General features: G+C 41.1%; 2 protein-coding genes across 4 annotated transcripts in view; one reads left to right on the forward strand and one right to left on the reverse strand.

Moving 5' to 3' along the window:
- Positions 1-3413: 3413 nt before the first annotated feature.
- LOC138157152 (cullin-1) overlaps positions 3414-15154 on the forward strand; it is a 116656-nt gene continuing 104915 nt past the window's right edge. The window contains exon 1 of one of the 3 annotated variants that reach the window (XM_069082663.1): positions 3414-3538. The gene's annotated coding sequence lies outside the window, so the exon portion shown is untranslated. Of the gene's footprint in view, positions 3539-3943; positions 4126-5154; positions 5175-15154 lie in introns of those variants that run through there. The other 2 variants (XM_069082657.1, XM_069082670.1) reach the window with 2 other exon arrangements.
- LOC138157386 (WAS/WASL-interacting protein family member 1-like) lies at positions 3667-13317 on the reverse strand. Its single transcript, XM_069082929.1, has 4 exons — positions 13238-13317; positions 12188-12278; positions 4769-5245; positions 3667-4416 (listed from the first exon to the last, which is right to left on the reverse strand). The coding sequence occupies exons 1-4, from the start codon at positions 13315-13317 to the stop codon at positions 3667-3669; spliced, it is 1398 nt and encodes a 465-aa protein (XP_068939030.1).

Consider the following 15154-nt stretch of genomic DNA (forward strand, 5'->3'; position numbering starts at 1 on the left):
TTAATGGCCAAACTTAGGACTTTATATTTGATCTCGGAGGCCTATTGTCCCCTAGTTGAGTCGCTGAGTAAGGGAGTAACATGATCAGATATCAAAACAGAAAATCCTTTTGGCAGCTGGGTGGAGGATGGAATGGAGAGGGGAGAGAATTCAAGCAGACGAAGAAAGGCTATTGAAACAATCCAAGTGAGATGTGGTGGTGGCAGTGATCTGAACTAGGGAGTTGACTGGGTGAACAGAGATGAAGACAAGATATAGGTGAGATGGATATATGGCAATGAAGAGTTCACTGATAACTTTGGAGAGGATAATTTCAATTGAATGAGGTCAAAATCCAGATTACAGATGGTTAGAAGAGAGGAGAGGAAGCGAAAATCTGTGTAGACAGTTTTATTAAGTTCAGCCATTAAAGGGAGAAGAGATATAGAACTACAGGATGTCATTGGAGGATTTTTTAAAAGATGGAGGACACATGGGCATGTTTGTACATAGCAGGAAAGGAACCAGTCCATAGGGAGAAATTGAAGATAAGGAGTTAGGGATATGATTGTAGGGGTGATATTCTGGAGAAGACAGGATCGAATGAGATCAAGGATTAAGGTAGAGAGACTTCTCTTCATGATAGACAAAGGTAAAAAGAAAAAGGAAAATACTGGAGATATCTGAGTGAAGTGAGATGAGTAAAAGGGGAGATCTTAGTGATTTGCTTTTCTCTTTTTCTTTGAAGCAAGAGAGGGGAGGCTGTCACCTGAGAGGGTGGGTAAAGGAAATGCTTTGGAAAGAGTGAAGAGAAAGTTTTAAATAGCTCCTGTGGAGAGTGAATTAGTGAAGGATGAGAAGGGAGTAGAATGACTGCCTAATTTCAAGCTGGAAGACACCTTAGTCATCTAGTTCAGTCCCTTCATTTCACAGATGAATAGGCCCAGAAAGGTTATGATTTGCATAAGGTCAAATAGAAAGTAGCAGAGCCAGGCTTTAGGACTGGTTGATGCAAGTGGAAATTGGTCCTGGAAAATGAAGATGTTGAAGATATGGAGAGGGTGGCATATCACAAGGTGGTATGAATTTCAAATGACATTGGGAAGTAAAATCCAGGTCTACCATTCATCTTTTTTCAGTGAACTGGAAGAAGAGGGGACCATGACTAGTGAAAGGAAGAGAAGGGGATAGTGCATATTATTACATGGGGAAGACTTAATTGAGGTGGTTAGAAAATGGTAGAGAAAGGAAATTTAGCCACCGTGAAACAGTACCCTTTTCAAAAAGTATCCTTTGCAAAAAGTCACTATACAAAATGAAAGCTATTTTATCTACTTATTTAGAAATGCAAATAAAACAAAATTGAGACTAAAAACTCCTCATATGTTAGGAGCCTAAACTGAGGGATTTTATCCTTATCATATATATTGTATATGTCCATATCCTTTACTGGCCACAAATCTAATTAATTTTTCAGAAATTGGTGGAGGCTAGATTAGATGATTCCACAGGTCCCTTAACAACTTTGCAATTCCCTGCTTTTTTATGTGTAAAATGGATCATCCCATTTTAGTACTAGGAACGGAGAGACTGACCCAGTGTTTCTGGAGTAGAAGGAACTCCCTGGAGCAGCACATGCCCGGGAAGTACTAGTGTGGTGGGATTGTGTGTTTCAGTAGGTGGCACTCTTCCCTATGGCCAGAAATTCAGCCCTAGCTTGCTCCTGAACAGGATCCCTCAGGCCTTTGGCTGAAATCGAACTGCTGGCTCCTATTAATCCCAAAAGAATCCTCCAAAATCCTTCCTTTAATGGCATTTGTCAGCATTTATTTCACAATTACTATATGCCAGACACTGGGTCAAGCACTGGGGATACAAAGAAGGCAAAAAAAAACCACCAACAACAACACAAAGAAAACGGAAACAACAACAAATCAGCCCCTGCCCTCAAGGAGCTCACATTCCAGTGGTGGAGTGAACACATAAATAATTAGGTGCGTACAAAATACAGAGTAGATGGAAGGTAATCTCAGAGGGAAAAGGCACCAGCAGTGAGGGAAGGAGGAAACAGGGCAATATGTTTTTCTTTGCTTCTCCACCGGGATTATACACTTGGAGTGATACAATAGTGACATATCAGTAATTAGAAATAGGGGATGTAGTTGGATAGAAAGATTGTGGTTGGTTACAGGGCTTTTAATCCTGTCTCTGACACTTGCTATCTCAGGCACCCTAGGAAAATTACTGCTCTTCTATGGATCTCAGTTCCCTTATTTGTAAATATGAAAGGGAATTGAAATAGATGACCTTCTAGGTCTAATGATCTGATTCCAAATTACCCCCCTTTTTAGTGCTGTTTCTTATTACCAGTTGTAATCCATTTTCCCCATTTTGAATAGAGAATTTGGGGTGCTCATATGAAGGTGTGATTTTAAACTGAGATCCATGCCACAGGGTACCCATGAAAATTAAGCTCATGGCTTTACGTCTCACACCATCCATTTAAGATTATAAATCTAGAGTTGGAAGGGACCTCCAGATGCCTAATCCAACCCTCATTGTACAGAAAAAACAGACTTGTGTGTTGAAGTCACTTGCCCCACGAGGGATTTGAACCTAGCCAGGCCTCTGTTTTCAGTCCCTACTCTTTCCAGCAGGCCGTGATTCAACGCTGTTACTTCTAGTTTTAACATAGCAAATATAAATGGTTGGGAGAACGTTGTCATAAATCTAAGAGGTTTGGTCAGAGCAAAAGTTTGAAGTGTAGTAATCTTTTACTTTTGTGATCTGAATTTTAACAGTGACTATTAGAAGATCAGGATGTTTTTAAGATTTCTTAGAAACTCTATGGAAATGTGGACTAGGATTTTTTTTTATTCGCTCTCTCCCCGTGATTTGATATTGGAGACTCCTAGTGAGCAAATTTCCTCCAACAATGCAGCTCAGCACCTGCTAGACAATATATGCGAACTGCCAGGAGCCCTGCGAGATTAAGTGATTTTCCTAGAATCACAACTAGAATGTAGCTGGGCAGTACTTGAACCCAGCTCTCCCAGGGAGCCGAATTGCACGCTGCCTCGTGAACACTGGACAAAAGCATCTATTGTTCTCGAGTGTCTTCCCCAAGTCCGTTCTTAATTTGGGAGAGCATTTGGCTTCTCTGACTTAACAAGCATTTATTAGGCGCCAGGCCCCACGGTGTGCCTGCCAGGCTCGGGGGATTAAAAAAGCAAAAACTCAGTTCTTGCCCTCGAGGCGCTCCTAGTCTAGCTGAGGGAGACAGCAGCAGCAGACACCCCAAGGAGGACACGCCAAATTGGAGGTACCCCCACCCCAACCTTCCCGCTGAGCGCGGCCGTGCCCCGCGCCCCGAAGGCGCTTTATGAGCGCCGGTTCCCGGCCGGCTCTCACTGCAGTTGAGCGTCCCTTGAGGAGGGCAGGATGGGGCGGGGGGCGGGCTGGTGGAGGAGGGCCCGGGAGGAGCAAACTGGAGGACTCGGACGGATGCGCTCCTCACTGCTGCTCTGCTGCTGCCTGCGCTGCAGCTGGAGGCCCGCAGGTTCGAACTCGTGGTGTGGGGGAGGGATCGTGGGAACTCGGCTCTTTTTTAGGGGCAGCACCGCGGAGAGGGAACTGAAGCCTTGGACGAGGGAGGGGGTACTGTTTATTCTAGGGGACAGGTCGGTCTTAGTCTCCGGGAAGAGGTGGGGGGTGACCTCCAACCCGAGGGCTCGGAGCAGAAGAGGGCAGCGTGGAGGTGGCGTCCGGGTTGTCTCTAGGGCCCGGACCCCGGCGATGGCGTCGGAACGATTGCCCCCCCCTCCGCCGGGTGTGTGCTGAGCAAAGCGAGCCGGTCGGCCCGGACGGCTGAAAGCGCGGAGAGGGCGGGCGGAGGGTGCGCGGCGGCGGCGGCGGCGGCGGCGGCGGCAGGAGGAGGAGGGTGGGCGGGACCGGCGGCGGCGGCAGGGGGGAGGGGGAGGGGGAGGAGGGAGCGGGTGTCTGTCGCACGCAGCTCCAGTCCGGGCGGCCCCTGGGAGTGTGGGACGCGGCCAGACCTTGGCGGGACGGGGGCCGAACAGCGCTAGAAACCCTGTGGGGCAGGTGGCGACGCCGGCAGAGCCTCCTCAGCACGGGAGGAAGATGTTGGTGAGTCTCAGCCGCTTGGAGGAGGCTGGGGCCGGGGGAGCGGAGCAGGCCTGGGCCGGAGCCGCGGTGTCGCAGTGACGGAGACCGCGTCCGAGAAGGCTCCCAGCGGAGCCGGGCCGGGCCTGGCGCCGCCGGGGTCCTGGGCCGGCCTTTGGCCCGGCTCTCTGGGTCGGGTGCTGGGGGAGGGGTGTGCGGAAGCGAGAGGTGCTGGCCCGGGCCGGGGCCCTCGTGTAGGTGCGTGTTGCGGGGGGAGGGGAGGCGGAGAAGGGGAAAGGAAAGGGAAGAAAGGCGCTGGTGGGGTGTAAGTGCAGGTACTGAGTCACCCCGGGTGGCCTCTGCGGCCCAGGCCCCGGGTCTTTGCTACGCCGGGTGCTACTAACTACGCACTGGGTAGAGGCCCTTCTCCCCGGAGCGGCGGCGGCTGCAGCCCTGTTGTTGTGGCCGCTGCCTCCCTGCCCGGGCACGCCGTGCGCTCGCTGCCCTTCGGCCTCGGCTCAACGCAAGGGCAGGGCCGGGCTGGGAGCCTAGCGCTTGGTCCCGGGGGGAGGGGGGGGGATCACCCTGCACTCCCCCCTCCCTCCTTCCGGGGATAGCGCTCTCCCCACCCCGGACTCCGCCGCCTCATCCTTCTCCCCTGAGTTGCCTTAGCGTGTGAGGGCGCGGGGGCGACGACGGCGGCGCGGAGGCGGAGGAGGGTGGGCAGGAAGACCGCTCTCATTTTCCGGTTCCTGATCTCGTCGCGTCCCGTCCCGTTCTCGGAGGGTCCTCGGGTCCTCTCAGCCGTCGGCCGGCCTTTTACTTGCCGCGATTCCCCGGAGTTGAGTATTAGCCGACAACAATCGTAGCTTCCGGCCGTCCTCCCAGCGCCCCCCCGCCCCTCCCAGGGCAGAGGCCCCAGGGGACCGGGAAGAAGGCCACGGCGTGCCCTGTTCCCGCCGGGGACACTGAGGCAGCGGGGTCTTGGCCGAGCTGGGCTGGTCGGCGCCTCGGCCGGACTCTGGGGACCTGGGACGGGGGACCTGCTCCGGGCGCCTCCGGCCACGCGGAAGGTAGAGAGTGACCCCTCAGGGGGTTTGCCGAAGCCTTGGGCCGGGGGCGGAGGGGGGGCCCCCAGGGTAGCCTAGGTGGAGTTATGTGGGTCAGGTGCAGACCCCAAAGCCAGGCTTTCCTCTCTCTTTCTCCTGTGCAAGGCTTGAGCGATGCTTCCGGAGGCTTAGAAAGACCACGAAAACCGGCTGGAGGTGTAGGTGTATACATCAGCAGGGGATACCCAAAGTTTTAGTGCCTTCTAAGCTATATCGAAGTGCTTTATTAAGCTTCTGTTTTATAGAGGATGTTTTAAAGCTTGTTATGTTACTGATACGTTACATACAACAGAAAGGCTTTCCCAAAAGTCTTAGTGCACCTTAAATCATGTTCAAGTACGCCATTAAACTTTTCATTTATTTTCTAATATTGTTATATAGTACATATAACGTATAGGACGTTTCAGAAGTCTTAGTGCCTAAAACTGCACTAGACTTTTGTGACACCCTGTACGTAATTTGTAGTAACATTAGTATAAATAACATTAGCATAAGGTTTTATTTTTATAGAGAATAAAATAATATTTTATATAAAATAGAATAACTTGTGTTTACATATATACATATATGTGTGTTTATGTATATATGATGTGGGTGTGTGTTGCATACATATTTGTGTATACATTTGAATGAACTTTTGTGCCTTTTCCCCATACTTGAGTTACAGTAAATTCTGAAGATAATTCTTAGTTCCAATTTAATGGAATGTTTATTTGCTTTGGAGGTGGTAGGATTAAAACAGTAAAGTTTTCATTTGGAATCGATGCAGGTCGTGCTTTTTATACCTTAGGTTGGAAGCAAATTTTCATTTTTATTTTTATCACAAAAATTTCGACTAATTTAGGGCATGTATTGAAGGCCAGAATATGACATTAATGATTTGCACATCATAAGCATTTGACAAATTTTTTTCCTATTCATTCATGAATAACAGTGGGATTTTTAAAAACCTCTTGGAATAGATTGCCTATAGCAGGCAAGAGGACCTTTGAAAATAATGATATATAGAAAAAGGGAATGGGAGGTCAAATTGCATTTATTCTCATTTAACTTTCTAAATGCTACTAATGTTACATACCTTAAAATTAATGTAATGCTTACAAACTGCTGCAAACTATGCAATTTTACCCCAAAAACCTCATCCTAGATGTGTTAGATATTTTGAGAGAGGATGCTTCTCTTCATTCGTTTGTTTATTCATTCATGCTCTTTAGCTGGTGAAGTTAAATATTTTTTTTAAGTCTGGTTTTAAGTTTTTTCATTTATTGAATCCATTTTTGAGTAAAAATTTATTGAATTTAAAAGATTTAGAATTCTAAAGGTACTGGAACTCTTGCTTCAATTCCAGTGTGCCTTTTTTTGGAGTGTTCAATAGAGCTTCTTAAGCTAGTGGAATATAATGTTGCTAAGTATAGGAAATTAACTTAAAAAAAAAATGTCCAGTAACATTTTCCCAATTGAACATTGTTTTTCAAGATTGGCTTTATCATCTTTAAGGTCTATGTGAGCAAGAATTTTCTCCAGTTTACAAATTTATCTCATAGCATCTAGTACAGTTGCTTGCACATAAATGCCCAATTAATATTTGATTGGTAGACTCATTCTTAGTTTTCTTTAGGCCTTGAGAATATAGGTATGTGCCAAATTGTGAGTTTCAAGCAATGTATGAAATTTTAACAAGTATTTTTCATAAAAAATTCCATTGTGTTTTGTTATTTGCATTAGAGGTTGGTTTGTTAGTAGTAGAAAGATAGCGGATAGAAACTGGACCTCAGATTTCTTTGAGTAAGGATAATCCTGCCAATACTAGTGGGTACCTACTCTGCAAATTATAATCTTAGAGAGTTGCCTTGGGGGCACAAAGAGGTTTTAAATTACCTTACCTAGTTCACACAGCCAGTATGTGTCAGAGGTAGTACTTGAACCCAGGTCTTTTTGGCTCTAGGATCAACTCTCCACTATGACATGAGGCTCCTTTCAGGGTAGAAAGAACATTAAAATCTCAGTCTTGCCCATGAAATTAAGAAATAAAAATATTTTCTAATTGCTCTTGATAACTTAAGTTTTGGAAAGATGGAAAACTAGTTCAAACATCGTGTTTCATTTTACGTGGAAGACATTACTTACTTTAGGTTACAAGATGCTTCATCTCCATCAGAAGGGATTTTTCTCTTAACTTGAAAGTGATTTCTTTCTCATCTGATGTTGTACTTTAAACTCCTTAATGCACTTATATTCTGATTTGTATTATATTTGTTCTCTCCTTGCAGTAACAGTATATATCTCTTAATAGTATTATCTCCTAGCACTTTGAGAATGGTAGGCAATATACTTAAAATAAATATTTGCTGAATGAATGAATGTATTGAGATAGAAATCTAGTTAGTGGTGTAGCTAGTCAAACAGAAAGAAGCAGTGGCTAATGTTGTATGTCATAGTGTTGCAATATTGGCAGTAGTACTTGTACTTGTTAGTACTTCATCAAACATTTGTCAAGTGCCTGCTGTGCAAGGCACTATGCTAGGCATTGGAGTTACAAAGACAAAAACTGAAGCAGCCCCTGCCCTTGAGGAGTTTATATTTTATTTAGGGGAGCCAAGAAAAACAATATGTATGTGGAAAAGCAAATACATAATATCTACCAAGTGGAAGTAATTTTAGGGGAAACCTGAAGAACTGGACAGGAATCAGGATAGGCTTCCTGTAAAAGGTAGAACTACAGCTGAGCCTTGAAGGAAACCAGGGAATTTGAGGTGATGGTGGAGAAGAGTGAGCATTTTTTGCATGGAGTGCAACCTTTTGAAGTCAATGAGAGGAGATAAAGTGTTTATTTGGGTGACAGCAGCCAATCTACTTTGCTGCATTACAGAGTGCAGTCAGTAAACATGGAAAAGTAAACTGGAAGTATATTGTGAAAGATTTTAATTGCCAGGAAAGAGGAATTTATATATTTTATCCATGAGACCAGAGGGAGCCGATGGAGATTCTTGAGCAGAGGAATAACATGGTGTGACTTGGAGAATTTTAACAGCTTTGGCAAATGGAACAGAGCAGGGGGAGGTTGGATGTAGGGAGATCAGTTAGGAGGCTATTTCAGTTGGCAGGAAGAGAGATGAGGAGTGTCTGAATTCTAGGGGTAATGGCTGTGCAAGGGATAGGAAGGATGTTGTATAGAGGTAGAAAAATCATTTTTTGCTGCTGATCGTATCTCTGGGGTGAGGAGGGATAGATTTGGAGAGAAATATGGTAAGATTATTCAAATCTGATAGCTATTACATGCCAGTATCACTCTTTAAATTCAGAGCCACTGAGGAGCAGAAATTGTTGACCAGATTTTCCTTCTTTGGTATTTTTGCCCTCCATAGGTTTCATATCTTTTGAGTTTTCTGAGTCTGATGGTCTTTAAAGTCTTATTCGTAGTAATCTGCAGAAAAGTCCTAAAGTATTTTCACATTTGTAAGGAGAAGGAGCTGAGTGGAACAGTGGACAGAGCCTAGAGTGGGGAGTTCAAATATGACCACTCACTGACACTAGCTTTGTGACCTTGAGCAATTCATTTAATCTGTTTGCCTCAGTTTTCTCTACTGTAAAATGGGGATAATAATAGCACCTATCTCCTATGTTTGTTGTGAGAATCAAATGAAATAAATTTGTAAAGTGCTTGACGCAGTGCTTGGTGGCACATAGTAGGCACAATATAAAATGCTAGATAGCATTATTACTATTATTAAAACCAGAATAACATTTGATTAGAGTTTCTTAGTTATCTTTAATTTAAATGCCTTCGATTAAAAAATAGAGTTGGCATTTCATTAAAAATATTAACACATTAAAATTGATTGATAAAATTTTAACAATGAAAATAATTTGGAGAAAGGTTTAATTTGAAATGGTTTGTTTTTCATATTCTATGTTTTTAATATATAAATACAATTACTTGCATTTATATAGTAGCTATACACAGACATACTTCCAGGTGACCTAGGTACATGTAAAGGTCAACTATAGCAAATGAAATTATTATATATGTAGCACTTTGCAAATCTTAAAAGGCTCAGTACATGATCCTTATTGTTATTGGATTTAGTGTTTAGTGCCTTCAACAGTGGCATACTAAATGTTTTATCTTCAAATACGTTTAAAAAGTCTTCTTACGAAAGGCAAATTTCAAAAGAATCTTACTCATTAAAATATAATTCTAAAGGAAGTCATTGTAATGAAATTTTTTTTTTTTGGTGAAAATCTTGTTAAAACAGTATAACAAGTATACTCCTTAGAAAACAAGAACAATAGAGGAGAGAAATAAAGGGGTACTGTGAATTAAGGCAGAAGGCTATGGGTCTTTTGATTACCTGTGGCCAGACTTTCCATGTAGAGGCCGATACCTTGTCAACAAGTGCAATAGCTAACAATAATAATAATAATGGCTAACATTTATAAGTGTGATTGGCTACCAAAGATGATTATATTCATCCCCCCAATCCTTCTTCCTCCCTCCCTTTCACTCAAATGAAGTAGCACTTCAGGCTGAAGTGGAATAGCAATAGAATCTGCAGTTGTGGTGGCATTGTATTTATGTTACAGCTTATGGACCCTGACAGAGTTTTAGTGAGCTCGAATAGTATAATACAGAATAGGAGGAACACAGAACTTGGCATCACAAAAGACTCAGCTCTGACATTATGACTTTGGGTCAGTTATTTAACCCCTCTGAGCCATAGTCACCTAATCTGTAGAATGGGAAAAATAACGTGATGCCCCCCCCCTCCCCAAAAGCAAGAGTCTAAGCCATGATGTCAGAGTAATAGATGAAATTTTCCCCCCTCCACTATTACCTTGAGGTAGTTATTCATCCCATGTAGATCTGATAGAAAAATTTACCTTCCTTCTGGGGTGTGTCAGCACCCTCCACAAGTTTGCATTTTCTGTGATTTGGAATAAAAGCTGTCCTGTAACTAATAGACATTGTTACCTTGAGTGTGTTCTCAGGGCATCTGGGGACACTTTAATATGATTTATTCAGTTATTTTCAATCACTGAGTTCATTGATTTTCCCAAACTAAGATTTCAGTGGGGACAGAGTTCTACTTCAGTAGAAATTGAACCTGATCCATGAATATTATCTGCATGTCTGCCTTGTAGAATCTGTAGCTTACTAAAATACAAAGCTCAGGTATCCTCTGTAGTACAAAGCTTTTCTGGATTCTTACTCCTGAAGTTGCTTTATGCTACCTCCATGTACTTATATACATATTATAACCCTTCAGAATGCCGGGTTCTTGAGCATGTTACTTTTCTAAGTCTTTTTTTTTTTTACTTAAGGTATCCCTAGCACAGGACTTTAAAGAAAGTAGGTATTCATAATTGTTGAATGGCATTTTTCTACATTATTGACATTTTCATCTTTTTTCTTTTTCAGTAGGGTTCAGATAGAAATGGACTAAAGGAAAGTCATTTTTCTGCTATTGTTTTACTTTTAGTGTTCTGTGAACATTGTGCAAATGTATAAAATGACTTTTTTATAACTGAATGAATGAAAATACTTATGAAATGCTCATTATGGGCCAAGAAGAATCAAGATAATCTCTACTGTCAAGGAACTTATGTACTTTAATTGAGAGAGACAGCATGTAAAAAAAAATTCCTGGTAGATGGGAAGGCCTGGAAGTCCTCCATTTTTTCAGAAAGAATAGAATTGGTAACTCCATCATATCTAAACTGTGAGCAACTAGGATAAGTTAATTCATTGAGAGAATCTTAAGGACATAAAATCATTTTCTCTAGACTTGATGAAAGCATCTTCAGGACAATTTCAGTGAAAGGCAGGATGATGGGAATGCAGTGCATCTTGTTCTGCTTCCCTCTGGCTTTCACTTCACTAAGTGTTGGTTGGGAAAGCTTTTCATTCTTTTTAATTTGATGGTTGTGACTCTTGGGTTATGGTATCTATTAAATTGAGTTTTTAAAAATTATTAAAGGTAGAAGTAAAGTACAGGAGTTGAGATATAGGAAAAAAAGATATGCACAAACATAAACAAAGGTTAGTAGAATCTCTTAGGGAAAGTGTGTGTGTGTATAAGTACTTACACATAAATATATCCATGCTCAATTGTAACCTTGGGGTAGAGGGGGGAAGAAAGAACAAAGTAAAAAGTGCATAGCAGAGAACAAGAGAAAACCTACAAGGAAGCAAAGATGGACAGTTTTCAACATAACACATAATATTTAACATATAGACTTGATTGAAATGAAAAGTTATTGCTATATATTCTGAATCCTCTCCTATGTTCTGCTGTGCACATGACACATTTTTCCTTTCTTATTTTATATTTAATATTTTAGTTTAAAATGCTTCTTTTTCTTATTATATATTTTAAGTTTTAGTATTTGTCTAAAATTTTTTTTAATTGAACCCTGACATTTATGGGCAATATTTATTATAGGTAATAAAGTTTTTTGACAGTATATGTTTCTTCATTGTTTTTGGAGAACTAAATTCTTGTTGAGAAAATTCCTACCAGGACAAATTGGTGCTTGACCTGCAGCTTATCTAAGTCTTAGAGAATTGCCTGGGCTATAGAGAGACCCAAAGTAGGGACACAGTCATATGTATGTGTCATGGGTTAAATTGAAACCTAGATTTTCTAAGACTGAGGAGGTAGCTCTAGCTCTTTATCCACAACCACATTGTCTTAAGTCTTGTTAATTTTTTTCCCCCAGGGGACAGGGATAAACCAAGTTTCTTATACTGCTGCTATTTGATTCATTCTATAGTCTGTTGTACAGGTAGATAAAATAACTGTGTTTTGTAGTTGAATATTTAATAAAGATATTAGAGTATAAGTTTATCATGTAGGTTCACTGCAAGAATCCTTAGTACAACTTCATTAGTAGACAAAATATTTTGGATGGCATGAGCTTCATCTTGTTCCTACATAATTTTGATCTCTGTTAAATATTTCCAGATCTTTTAGTACCATAACTTGGAAATTAGGATTAAAATGTTTTTGTTTGTCTAGGTAGTTGTAGCTAACAGTGTGGTCTGTGGTAATGGTCAGGTACAGTTTGCTGTTTAGAATTTAACAGAATATTCTAAGTCTGTATAGTATTTCTTTTGTCCATGAAAGATAAGGAATTTCTCACGTATTTTTTGGTGCCATGTCATGCCTTACTAGGATTTTGGTGGGTGCTAAATTTTTATTGTCTTCATTGATATGTGGCACATTTTCTATGTTAATTTGCATAATTCAGTTCAAATCAGTAGATAAACTTTACTTAATCACCTACTAAGGGCTTCTTTTTGTGTTCACAGGGATGAACACTGCTCAGCAGTAGTAGCCACTTAATAAATATTGATAAAGACCACCCACAAAAGAAATTGAGGGGAAGTAAAGAGGGGGGTGGAGTGACAGGAGACCCTAGAGTACCATTAGGCCTTTCTATCTAAAGGAAGACTTTGGGAAGAGTTTACTACTCTGCCCCTCCCATCCAGAGGGGAAAGAAGGCTGAGAGAGGTGGCTTTTGAGGTCAGCATCCCGGTGATGAGGAATTGATGAATTTATCCTGGAAGGGGCATCTTGTTTTGTGGGATTGATAGCAGGCAGAAATACAAGTGCAAATCCTTATTGGTCACTGAGTTGAGGCTCTTTAAAGGTGACCCTTCTATAATTTCTAGTGACCTTAAATACATGATAGCTGAGTTGCTATTATAAAGCCCTCAGTTTCCACAGTTAAATCCTTATGACTCAGCCATTTGTTCTGTAATTCTTTGCCAGTACATTTTTGGTTGAATTAATGTAGATATCATTCATGGAGGCACTTTTGATTCTACTATTGGATCTTAGCTGTTTCATAGATTCCATCTTGATGAAAACCACTTCTGGCTACATTCAGCGAGTCTAGAAATATATACTTATCATTCATCTTTGACTATTGATGTCTATTCTGAAAGTATTTCTGGGTTTGGGGGGTTTTTTGTTTGTTTTTATTTGCTTTGGGTTTTTTGTGTTTTTTTTGTTTGTTTTTACCTGTTTTCAGATACTTTAACAATGCCTATGAATCTTATTTCTGTTGTGGAAGTCTTTAGAGTTAAGGTGATGACCCTCATGTTTCATAAATTTTTTTTATAAGATACTTTCTAAAAATGGACAGTAAGACTAATATTGCATCAACTTTGATTCCTGAATGCTAGTCTGTGTCTGAGTATGTTTAGAGAGTTATCTTGAAGGGTCCACTGGAGGAGAAAAGGCATTTTTAGGTATCACCATCATCCATTGGCTCAAATTTCAAGCTTAAAGTCTGTAGCCTAAGTTTTTCCTTAGTATATGTTGAGAATCTTAAACTTGGTACATCCAAATGTTACCTTTTTCTGCCTTTGGAGAAGATTGCATGAGATGAAGGAGCCATTTAACACGCTTTTTGATCTATCTATATAACTCGATAGCTTCCAGTGGCAAGTAGTGAGATGTTTTCATTCACCAGCCATATTTAGTTACTTAGAGATGATAATGGATCTAGGAAGAACCATAATTGATTATTGTGCCAATTGATTTTTGACCCTCTTATGTTGGTTGTGTGTTTTAAATAAAGAATAGGTTGTCTGTGAGGGTAGCAAACCTTCGCATATTCTCACTGTTCTTGATTCTGTTTTATATATTTGCTGGACAGAAGAAAGCCATGAGTTCAGAATTGAACTAAAGGTTTTGTTCAACAAAGGCAGTATAAATGTTAGAGTGCTTTTGGGCAGCTTGTATGATAATTACCAAATTGATAATAAGTTGTTCTTTGGCCATTATATTATTTAAGATACCTATGTATTGTTATTAATATAAAATTTGGATGTTTTGTATAAGGTACAGGAACATAAAATCTGAAGGTTTGTTAGTGTTTTTAATTTTTTTGGAGTACATCTATGTTCCCTTCTGTTCAGAAAGGGTGAAGTCAGACTTGTCTGAGAGGAAGGTCATAAAATAGTTTGCTGGTGTCACTACCAAAAGTGTCTGATGCAATAATTATATGTTTTGTCTGTCACACTTATTTCCTGTTTTGGAGAGAAGTTAGAGTTTGCCACCTCCTTGATATTAGTTCAGTTTTTCATATTAATACTACATAGATTTTCCGCTTTGATTCTGCTTCTGTTTTCATTGTTGTTGAACTTGTACATTCTTCTTTGGAGATCCCTTTTTTTTCCCCTCATTTCATTACTTCTCAAGGCTGTGAGAAAAATTCATAGGTATTGGATTTTTTTTCCTGCTTCTTGGATTTTTGTATTGTCTAAACCTTTTTTACTTTTGCTTTCAATTGCAGATTAAAGGAAATCCAGACTTTCTGACATGCTTTTATTTTCCAAATTTCTTTCATTTTACTTTTTTTGTTGTTGTTGCCTTTGATTGGGCAGTTTTTTATTTCATCTATCAGCTAGATAGTGATGTAATATTCCAGTATCTCTCTGCATATTTTAAATGGTTTTCTCAAGTTACTTCTGATAGAGTAATCAGTCAGTCAGCATTTATTAAGTACCCTGATGTGTGCCAGGCCCTGTGCTAAGCACTAGGGACACAAAGAAAGGCAAAGGAGACCCTGCCCTCAGAGCTCACAATTTGATTGGGGAGACAACGAACAAAGAACCATGTACAAATGTGATCTGTACAGAAGATACTCAGTAGAGGGGAGGAATCAAGAGGGATTGGCAAAAGCTTCCTGTAGAAAGTATGTTTTAGGTTGGGATTTGAAGCCAGGAAGTAGATGAGGAAAAAGCTGATTCCAGACATGGAGATAGCCAGTAAAAATGCTCAGAACAGAGAGATTTCAGGAGTGTTCAGGAACAGTGAGGAGAAGACCAGTGTCTCGGAACTGAAGAGTATGGGGAGGGGGATGTAAGGTATAAGAAGATAGGAAAAGGTAAGGGTGGGAAGAGGAAGAGCTAGGTAAGAGGTGGGGAACCT

Source organism: Petaurus breviceps, unplaced genomic scaffold (genome assembly GCF_028583685.1).
Source record: "Petaurus breviceps papuanus isolate PSGF00001 unplaced genomic scaffold, PetGlider_PUasm1.0 112, whole genome shotgun sequence".
NCBI lineage: Eukaryota > Metazoa > Chordata > Mammalia > Diprotodontia > Petauridae > Petaurus > Petaurus breviceps.

Bases quoted from the DNA above. Each gene is read 5' to 3' on its own strand.
- LOC138157386 (XM_069082929.1), bottom strand. From the start codon at position 13,317: ATGAGGGTCATCACCTTAACTCTAAAGACTTCCACAACAGAAATAAGA. The intron at 12,279-13,237 runs GTAAAAACAAAC...AATTCTAAACAG, and splicing joins GTTAAAGTATCTGAAAACAG to CAAACTGTACCTGACCATTA. The intron at 4,417-4,768 runs GCAACTCAGGGG...ACACCCCACCAG, and splicing joins CCGCGCCCTCACACGCTAAG to CGCCTTTCTTCCCTTTCCTT.